Source organism: Erythranthe guttata, chromosome 4, assembly GCF_056151865.1.
Source record: "Erythranthe guttata isolate IM_541 chromosome 4, IM_541, whole genome shotgun sequence".
In the NCBI taxonomy this organism is placed as follows: domain Eukaryota; kingdom Viridiplantae; phylum Streptophyta; class Magnoliopsida; order Lamiales; family Phrymaceae; genus Erythranthe; species Erythranthe guttata.
In genome coordinates, this window is record NC_142536.1 from 12,304,005 (window position 1) to 12,315,000 (window position 10,996).

General features: G+C 31.5%; 1 protein-coding gene across 1 annotated transcript; it reads right to left on the bottom strand.

The window, feature by feature from the left end:
* Positions 1-4,414, bottom strand: LOC105973488 (rhamnogalacturonan I rhamnosyltransferase 1). The gene is made up of 8 exons (XM_012998517.2): positions 3,167-4,414; positions 2,438-2,505; positions 2,248-2,336; positions 1,975-2,140; positions 1,596-1,885; positions 1,313-1,517; positions 1,036-1,193; positions 1-606 (listed from the first exon to the last, which is right to left on the bottom strand). Exons 1-8 carry the CDS (start codon positions 3,438-3,440, stop codon positions 348-350), a joined length of 1,509 nt encoding a protein of 502 aa, XP_012853971.2. The 5' UTR covers positions 3,441-4,414; the 3' UTR covers positions 1-347.
* Between the last annotated feature and the right edge of the window lie 6,582 nt (positions 4,415-10,996).

Sequence of the window (10,996 nt, forward strand, 5' to 3'; positions counted from 1 at the left end):
TGCAGTAAAATGTAATCTATATTTGCATCTCTCTGTGTACAAAAGTGCAGACGAGTCGATATAAACCCCCCTTAAATGACGGGGGTAGATTCTATACATGAATTGTATTATTAACTTGGATTCCAAAAAAGAAAAAATCAAAAAAAAAAAAAAGAACAATGTAATACAGCTGCTGCGTTTTTCCAAACCTCTCCTCATAGGTCGGAGTTTCACCTCACCACCTCCTCCAAACAAAATCTGTTATTTTTCCTCGTGATCTTCTTTGAGGATATCCAACCCTAAATTCCATCGAGTAACTTCAAATATTCTTTTGTTCTAGCCAAATCCTACAGAATAATAAGAAGGCTTCAAACACTACTTAGGTGTAGCGGTTCGTCTTCGTACGAAGGCTGCAAACATTCCCAAGGGTTGGCATAAAAGTAATCCTCTTCTTTAGGTCGATCGGGAATAACAGATCTCCTGATAGGGTTTCCCATTCTTTCAGCATGAACATCTTTAACGGCATTCGAGAACTCGTCCCAAGATAGTGAACCAGTGTTGTACTTGTCTATTATGTCCACTAATAGCCTTCTCTCCAGCAATATTGTTTTCTTGTATCCAAGATATCTGAACCAAGGTAATTACAAAATAAAAATCGAGAGGTGCCAGACAAATATTAAAAACTTCACAAGCTAACTAAATAAAGAAATTAAGGCAGCCTCGTTTGGTTGGTAAGATAAGCCATGATTGATTAAATAATTAGGTGTAATTCTCATGTTTGGTTACTGCAATAGCTTTTCAGGCTGTCCTACGATTATGGTTTTAATTCGCTCTTATCTATTCCAATAATTCAATTGGATTCTGATAAGATTGGCTAATCTTATATTAGGAAACAAACGGGGCCTTAATTAAATGATTGCAATTTCAGTTAGCTCTCTGCTTTTGCATGTCATAAATGGAAGAAGGATAATAAGACGTATAGTGAAATATAATCCGATATCTTGTTTCACGGCGAGTTTAAATACCCATTATCACAATTTAACGCAAACAATATACCTGCGATGGCCTTCAACAACTTTAGCCATATTCCCATCATATGTGGGAACGAATATATCGCTCTCCAGTGAAACAAGATAATCGAGAGCTGCCATTTGGGACGAGTGATTTTGGAAAAACCTAAGGTCTGAAGATTCCAAAAGTGTCTCTTTCCTCACCTGTTATATATACCATAGCCAAAAGAATCGTTAATAAAAGTACACAAGACAGTTGAAAATAAATTAAATAAATAAATAAATAACCAAGCTATTGTTGCTGATATTTATCTACTACTAACCAAATTTGGATAAGATGCGGTAAGACTAGATAATCTTCTTTCTCCACCGTATATTTCTCCAGCAGCTATATAAATTTGAATATTGCGATCGATATCTAGTGCACGTAATGTGAGTGCAGTTTCCTCGGGGGTCAAAGGGCATAGACCTTCTTTTCTTTTCATATTAGAATCAATAATCTTCTCTTTCCACCATGGGTAAGCATATCTAAAAACAATATTAATTTAGTAGAGCAATAATAATACAAAGCATAATTACCGAAAATACAAAGAAAATAGCTAATACCTCATTCTCGTTAATTCTTCGACCTCGTCCATATTGCAGCCCTGAGTACAGCCAGAAAAGGCTAACATGTCCATTTCATATCTGAGATGAAGTACGATGAAAGGACCGTTTTGTCTTAATATTTTGATAACTTTTCGACCCAATTCTTCTATCTGAGGGGTGAACTTTAAAGCACTAAAGTTAACTCTGCAACGGAGCCTCTGAATGTCCATTGGCTGTTCGTTGTTTGCAAGACGAGCATCTGTTCTGTTCAAATGGACGACTTTATATTTCTGAATCAATGGAAGAATCTGCACGAAACATGAATGAACGTTATAAATAAATAGGAATTAATTAGGAACATCGTATTAAAAGCAAGGTTAAATACAAATTTTGCTACCTGATTGTGATAGTACGAAATATCCGACCAACTGACAGGTGGCATTGTATATATCATCCCTAATTCTACTCTCCTCTTTACCCTCGGAGGTAGCTCCTTTAGTATTCGAACTTCATCTCTTAATGACGTAACGAAATGATCCACGTCGAAGATATCTTGGAACTCACTGCAAAAAGGTCGGAAAAAAAATGTTAATGTTTATTGACACTGGAAATATCTTGTTTTTAGGTACATTTCAATTTCAATATTTATAAATTTTGTCGGCGAACAAACCTAGGATCATTCCAAAAAGAAGTCTTGTCGAGTTCAGGGACTATCAATGTAACATTTAGGTATCTTGCAATTGCAACCATGTCGCATATCTGTAGCAAAAAAACAAAGGCAAGTTATAGTTAGGAAAATTAATTCATATGGTAGAAAAATTAAAGAGGTCGAATATGTTCGTATAATGTATATAACCCACCGCTGCCCGCATTTGATTAAGCCCTCCATTGCATGAAACCATCAGGTAACCATTGTTCTTGTAAACCCCTTCAAAACAATACAATTAAAATCATAGATCAGCACCAGTTTTTAATGCAGCAAAAATATAGAAAAAGCATTCAAGAATTCAGATAATAGAAGATCACAAATGGGAACAAAATATAGTACAAATAAAAGGAGAGTGCGAGTCATCGGATCTCTACGAACAATAATTACCAGTGAGGAAACCATAATAGTTCATTACCTTGAAAATTTAATTATTGAACGTGTTTAAGAAGTAATTAAATAAATTAATTATTGAAATAACAGTATATTTATGCTCTAATGCACTCAAGGAATCTTAAGAGATATCACAATTCTCCAAATACATTATCCATCAAAATCACGAAAAACACAGTCGAATCATGTAGTAGGACAACCACACAAAAATCACATCCTCGAAAACAATCCATCACATGAAACTTCTCCCTCATACACAATACACACTTCAACAACTGTCATCTTCCAAACGACACCCAATATTCTGAAAATTACATTCGCACATTCGCAATAACTCAACTAACTCTACACGCTCTAATTCACTCGACGAGTACTACAACATACAACAGTTCTCTTAACATATCCATCAAAATCCCGAAAAATTAAAAACACAGTCAAATCATACACACTTTAAATAAACAGCATTGAACTCATCACAGATAACACTCACTCTTGGGTGGAAGAACTCTAACGGGAAGTTCGAGAGACGAATGAACATCTAAGGCAACACCGCCGGATTCTTGAGAGAAGCAAGACGGCCAACCCTTCAAAACACGAGGCCCCCAAGTTTCGCTCAAAGCCGTAAGCTGAACTAAACAAGTCCACAGCAAAATCGAAGTTGTAGCCCTAATCATCCAAAGCTTCATCCTCGACCGTGATACCATCCCACTATTTCTAAGCTTCTCCAATCTCTCACCACCAAACGACGCCGTTTTCAGCCCCATTTTTCACCCCCAACCAGTTTCTACTTTTATTCCTTATTACTACTACTTATATTCTGCACATGCCAACAACCCCATAGAACGCTCTCACCTCAAACCACTAGAAATATTAAACTGCAGTTTTGCTTGGACTATGTTGTCTTTGTTTTGTTAACAAAATCTTGCGATCCGGAAAAAAAAAAATAAAAAAATCAAATCTTTCCTTCCCCGGATTGGGGGATTGCTGTAATATAGGAAAAATGGCAGGGGTATGGAACGGAATCAAGGGGGTAATAAATTGCGAATCTAAGCGTAGAAAGAGCCAAAATTGGTTCGAGATTTAAGCCAGGATTCTTTCCCTAAAATGAAAGTCAAAAGAAAAAATGCTCATATTACAGGCACATTGGTCAAAATTACAGAAATAATGGCTCGATCTTCACCACCGATCCCAGGTGGATAAAAATTGAAGTAAACTCGATTTTTCCGGCGGAGAAATGAAAAATGGTCGGAGGAGTAATCGGGATAGAGATCCGGCGGCTATCCCGGCAAGAATTTATAGGGCTCACCGGAACACTGCCGCAGGCGACGGAGGTGTTGACAGAGAGAAGAATGTGAAAAATAAGAGAGAGAGAAGAGAGAGAGGAGAGAGAGATAAGAAGGAAAAAGCGCGTCGGTTGGGAAGGGGGGAGATGTACGAGTGCGTGTATTGTGTGTGTGTGTGTGTGTGTGTGGTGCAGAATAGGAACGCAAATTATTTATTTTATTTAGAAATGAGAAAAAGAAAGAGAAAAGAAAAGGGAAATGTTGTTTTGTTTGTGTTTGTGTGCCCTTGTGCAAATCAATGAATGTGATTGATGAGCTCGCTGTGGTTACCCTCGAGTCATTATTCTGTGTGGTAGCCTCCACCGTATTATATACCTACCTACTCCATCACAATTTACTATCTCCCCATTTCGATTCAAAAAATTTCTCACTTCACAACAATATCTTATGTTCTCAATTTCTTGAATTTGGGTTTTTGTTTTTATTTTCAAAACAAATTTGATCGGATTGGAATATATACATAAGATTTCGATTCCCAATCCGATTTTAATTCTGGAAAAAAGTCTTGTTTGTTTACAAATTACATTTATATTATCAATATTATTATGTATGTTGTATTATAGATGGATAAAATATTGAAATTTCGGAATTTGGTCAATTCTAATTAAAAAAAATCAATTTTGGGACATTTATTTTCACTCAATTTTGTGATTCCAAATTATAAATTTTCCAAATTTATTTGACCACATTAGGCATTAGAGCAATTCCAATGGAGGAATTAAATAGTATAATTTCTATTTTGATGCTCAAAAACTTAAATTTTCATCTCAAATGGAGGAATTAAATTGGGAGTTAAAAATATTCAACTTCCGAAGATGCAAAAATGCATCCGGGAAAAAGAGGTATCAAAATATTAACTACTCAAACAACCTATCATAAATCGACATGTGTCAATTTTAAATATTTTTGTACTTATATTTAAAATTTGATAATCCATTTAATGCTTGCGATTGGAGTAATCAGTATCAAAATAATAAAACGAGCATGAAATTAATATTTGATGATCCATTTTAATGTTTTGCCACTGGAGTTGCCCTTAGGTATATTGACAATACATACTTAGAATACCGCATTAGGCATTAGGCATTAGGCATTAGGTATATTGACCACTATTTTGATACTTCGAAATTATTTTTTTATCCTTCAATTAAATTATCAAAATGAGTGAGTATATTGATATTCCATCTCTTTAGATATAAAAATATTTTGTGGCGATTGAATTTTCAAACAAATAATCACCAAAAGATACAATTAAAAGTTGAATGTGGCATTTACAAATAAAACTACTATAGACTTCCAATTAATAGTTAAATTGATAACTATGGTTGAAGTAGACGAATTTTAAATTGATATAAAATATTATTTCAAATATCAAATAAGAATTTAGTAACTCTTTTGTTATATTTTATCATTGGAGTTGTTTGAAATGTAATTAAATTCGGGGATTTAAGGTCACCCCTTGTCGACCCATAAAATTACATTATATAGGTAACTTATGTAAATTTAATATGCCTTCAATATATTATAAATATTGCATGTTCCATGTCTATAGTTAAATGCTTATCGCAATTGGCGTTGACAAACTTCGAGTAACTTCAATGGTAAATATAAAAAAATGAGTTATCGAATACTCATTTGATACATTTGATACATGAGACAATTCAAATATTATTTGAAAATTCATCTGAATCAACCATAATTATCAGTTGAAATATTGGATTTTATAAATAAAATACTTATAAGTTGATAATTGACTTTACATAATAAGAGCAACTCCAATGGTAGGCATTAAAATAAGACATCTAAATCATTAATTGATGCTTGAAATAATACTTTGGTACTTCGAAAAAACTTATATGCTCCAACCCGTAGGAACCAAATAAATTATTTTATTTTAAAAAATGTATTAAACATAAATTAAAAGATATATTTGGTCCCTATTCCATAGGAATTTGTTAGAAAATTTATTTTTTTTAGGTTGAAATTGCAGTTCCTAATTTCTAAGAATATTTGATACTTGGTTTTTTTGGATGCATTTTTGCACCTCTAGAAGATAAAGTATCAAAAAAACTACCCTTTTGGTGCTTCCGTTGGAGAAGAAATTTTGAGTTTTGAGAATCAAAATGAAAGTTTTATCATTTAATACTCCATTTGATTTCCCGTTGGTATTGCTCTAAGAATGTTTGACATATTAAAGAACATCAACTAACTTCACTAGAAAAATATTTTTATCAAAGTATTATATATGTAAAATATAAATATTACTTTATATGCCATAATATTTTATGAAGTGGTGTGTCTTCTTTGCACTTGTTAAATTAATATATATGATTTAATTATTTAAGATCCACTATAAGTTGATTTTATATAATATTGTTAGTACAAAATAAAATATATACCAAATAAGTCGAAATATGACCACGCACTAGAATGTTCATAATAGACCGAGCATAGTAAGTTTAATATTTTATTGAACTCCATGACTATCACTATCAACTCGCGTAATCTTTATTGATTAAGGAGGTTTTCGAATTTTTATTCTTGGATGAGGATAATTAAGAGAAAAGAAATTGATTAGTAAAAATAACTTAAACATTATTTAATTATAAATGAATTTATCGTAATAATCTAATAGATAAAAAATTAAAATATTACTCAACATCCATTTTTATTGTTCTAAATTCTAATAATCACCATACTCCATCGGTGCAATTTTATTTGACTCATGTCATTCTGGGAATTTAATTCCTTATTATTGTCTTATCAAAAAATTAAAAAAAATCTTATTATTTGTTTCTTACCAATTTTACATATACCATAGAAATGCTAATGTATGTACATGAAATTAAAGTGATTGATACGATGTCGAATCACAATGAATTTTTTAAGCTGAGTTTTAAAGAAATCTTATATACAAAAGTAATAAATGTTATGATAATCTAAGAAATCGTAATAACATCTTTGTAATTATTATTTTTTTTTTCCTACTAATTTTGTAAATTAAATTATATCGCCTTGAAAAGTTCAAAATTTATGTGATCTCCTATTTTTCAACAATTTTTTTTTCTAATTATTCTGTAATGAAATCTTTGACTCTATAATTTTTCATACCAAGTTGGGTAGCAAAGGGTTATCAATCCTAATCCACTACCAACAAATGATTTTCTTTCATCTAATTATTTTTTCTTGTTAATAACATTGACCAACGTAAAATGTTTAATTCAGGATCAGAAGGGCAAATAAAGGTCTCCTATATTGATACAATTTTTTTTTTAAATTAGAGAAATTTATTTTCTGAGGTTTTAGTATCATTTTTCATTTTGTATTATATATTAATAATAATAATAATAATAATAAATAAACAAAATTCACGAGTCAACACTTGAACTATTACAAAGTGAGTACAAATTTTCTTATTACAATTGTTATTGTTACGTGTTTAAGTAATTATGCTATTCCCTTTTAGTATTTCCTTTGAGTAATGTCCTGACTTACATTGCACGAGGACAAATTACTAGTTGTTGCAAAAAAACAGCTCTCTAGTCTTGAATTGATTTACTTGAAATCGAAAGGCTTGAAAGAGAACTTTCTATCCGGGTTAGAGAGTAACTTTATTTCTGCATTAATAAAATAAAATAAATTTAGGAGTAATAAACATATTTAATTTGTCTGTCATAATCTTAAACGGTGATAATATGACACGAGTATTTAAAAAGCCAAGCAGCATTAATAATGACACGGCCATTTGTTGACCACTCAAATATAAGAAGTGATTGTTTTTAAATGTTCATTAACTCTTAATAGAGAAACAAAAGGGTTATGATTCCCTGCAGCCTACTGAAAGTTCGACCGACACTCCAAAAGGACCAAAACACCTAGAAATTCATATGATTGGTCAGATGGGAGTGTGGGGGTATATGAGCTCGGCCACACTGGATTAATCCCTGGCCAACTACGGGTTAAATGAGCGCAACGGGAAAGAAGCAGAACTACAGCCAATTGAAGGGCTAGCCAGCTAAATTGGCCCCACGAGAACTAAGTTTTTGTCAGACGTGTCAAAGATCGCACAGCCTTGTAGCGCCACGTGGCGATACGAGATGACACTTCAACAACCTCCGTATCGCCGATTTATGTTTACAATATATGGGTCTGTCCCCCTTCCCCACCAAGACTGCCGACAATTTTTCGTGAGATCTCCCACCACCCTAAATATCGTATCGCTTTTCCAATATCGTATTACTTTTCCAATTCCACCTTTTCTTATATTAAGTAGGCCGCATGTAATTTGACGTTCCACATAATTATTTATGTTGGTGAATTTTAATCACAGCTCTACAAATAACCACAAAGACAAACATCTATATGCATGCGTATTTAGTGAGTGGTTATTTAATTAAATTTAGGGGTTTTTGTGCATAAGTCCCCAAACAAGCATCTTTATTATTTTAGGTTTAGGGGCTATATCTCCCTTTCACCAATAAACCCATCTATTTAATATTTATTATAAGGGGCTATATGCCAAACACCCTCCATTGAAAATTTACTTCTTGAAAAATCTTTTATTTGTAAATGATATTTGACATAAATCCAATGGGCCTGAAAAACCATAAATGCCCCCACTAATTATTAATTAGTATAATTATTCAAATTAAGAAAAATTATACACATAATCCACCCAAATCTTCTCCAAAAATCATACCCCCAAATCACGCTACAGATTTATGCCCAAATTAATGCTCTCAAATCAATTCTAAAAATCTCATTTTTATTTCTTTTCCTATTTTCGATTTCTTCATAAGAAAATTTGATTTTGTTTTTAAAAAAAGTTTATTTTTCATTTTTTTAATTTTGGTTTTTTTATTTTTTATACTCATGTTTTTCAAATTTAAATTAAAAAAAAATTATTTTTAATAAATTGAAATTCACTATAAACTTACCAAAAACCACTACGTGATTATAGTATGCCGTCACGAAAATCCATTATAAACTTATCGAAAATCTCTATGTAATCAACAAAAACCACTAATAAATGAAACCACTCTGTAAATTAATGAAAATCATTATATAATTAGCAAATTTCATTACAAAAAATCACTAAAAACTTATCAAATTAACAAAAAGCACTCTATAATTAATGAAAACCACTCTGTAATTAACGAAAATCACTATGTAATTAACAAATTTCATTACAAAAATCCACTAAAAACTTATCATTAACGAAAACGACTATGGAATTAATGAAAACCACTCTGCGTGCAAAAACCACTCTTACATTGAAGTGGGTCATGTACATATAAAGTAGTCCTCCCCATACTTGACGAAACATGAACCAAGGTTGGACAAGTATGTATTCTCAAACCCAATTCTTACCCGATAGAAGAGTCCATCTCTCCTACAGATGAGATGAAATACAAAAATAAACAAGAAGCAAGAAGATGTGGATCTCGGTTGTTCCCGGTCTATCGCGAATTTGAAAAGATATCGTCATCCATGGAAGCAAGAAGCACATGGAGACTAATTACGACTAATTTAATGCTCTATCATTAGCGACTAATTTTATGATTGGAACGAATTACGACGAATTTAGGGTTGTTTTTATTAAATGTACGAAAAAGAAGAAGAAAAGAAGATAAACTGTGTTTTCCGTTCGATTTTGGTCTCCGATGAAATAGTAACGGCGTCTAGAGTCGTCCCAGGTGACTGGGTGGGCGCTCTGGGCGGATGGCTTTGAGAAGTAACTGGCAATGGATGTGGAAACCCTGTCCTGGAGCTTCGTGTCCATGGCAGATGCAGAATGTTTGGGGGTGGGTTGGTTGGGGGTTGGTTTTTCCTTTTCTCAATTAATTTTTATTTAGATTATTATGTTTATTAAATATTTTATGTAGTGTTAATAATTTTTTAATTAATGTTAAGTGTTAAATAATTTGCTAAGACAGTTAAAAATGCTTAAATATTGAATAAAATATTTTAATAGGTAATTTTTAGTGTATGATTTAGTACCTCCCAATAGGAAAAAAATATTACAAATCTTTTTTTATTTGTAATCCTAAAACATACGTTACTTTTAGATTAGGGGTATAATTGTGATAATCTATTATTTTTTTATTAATAAATACTGAAATGAATTTATCTCAAAAAATTGTAAAAAATTTGGATCCATTGTAATTAGACTTGTGTGATGGGGGACTTTTGACAAATAATCATTTACTAGTAATTCACCCGTGCGATGCACGGGATCAATTTAAAAAAAAAAATTGGATAAAATAAAACGAACGAAACTTTGAACTGTTGATATACATGTAAATAATACCAAAAAAATATTTTATTGAATCAAAATATACATTTGTTTGTGATTTACCTTCATATTCGCTGAAAATCTTTTGTGCACAAAACATTGCTCGTAATTTTAGTTATATCGCCCGATTTTGAGTTGATAAATATAGTTATCTCAAATCTATTTTTAACTCTGGACATTGCGGCGTACAATTGCCTATGTCACTCTAATATCAACACTTATTTTACACTAACAACAACTACTACTGCTACTAATACTAAAACCAACATTAATACTAATACCAATACTAATATTAATACTAAAACCAGCACTAATAATACTAATATTAATATTAATTCTAATATTAAAACGATGATTAATACTAATAGTCTAATACTAATAATAATTCGCCAATTCTAATACGAATATTTAATGCTAAAACTAATGCGCCAATATTAATACGAACACTAATACTAATACTAATACTAATACTAATACTAATACTAATACTAATACTAATACTAATACTAATACTAATACTAATATTAATACTAATGCTAATATTAATACTAAGACTAATACTAATATTAATACTAAGACCAATGATAATGCTAATACGCCAAGACTAATATGAATTTGAATCCTAATCCTAATAATAATAATAATAATAATAATAATAATAATAATAATAATAATAATAATA

Bases quoted from the DNA above. Each gene is read 5' to 3' on its own strand.
- LOC105973488 (XM_012998517.2), bottom strand. From the start codon at position 3,440: ATGGGGCTGAAAACGGCGTCGTTTGGTGGTGAGAGATTGGAGAAGCTT. The intron at 1,886-1,974 runs GTAGCAAAATTT...TGTTTCGTGCAG, and splicing joins TTTCGTACTATCACAATCAG to ATTCTTCCATTGATTCAGAA. The intron at 1,194-1,312 runs GTTAGTAGTAGA...TATATATAACAG, and splicing joins CCGCATCTTATCCAAATTTG to GTGAGGAAAGAGACACTTTT.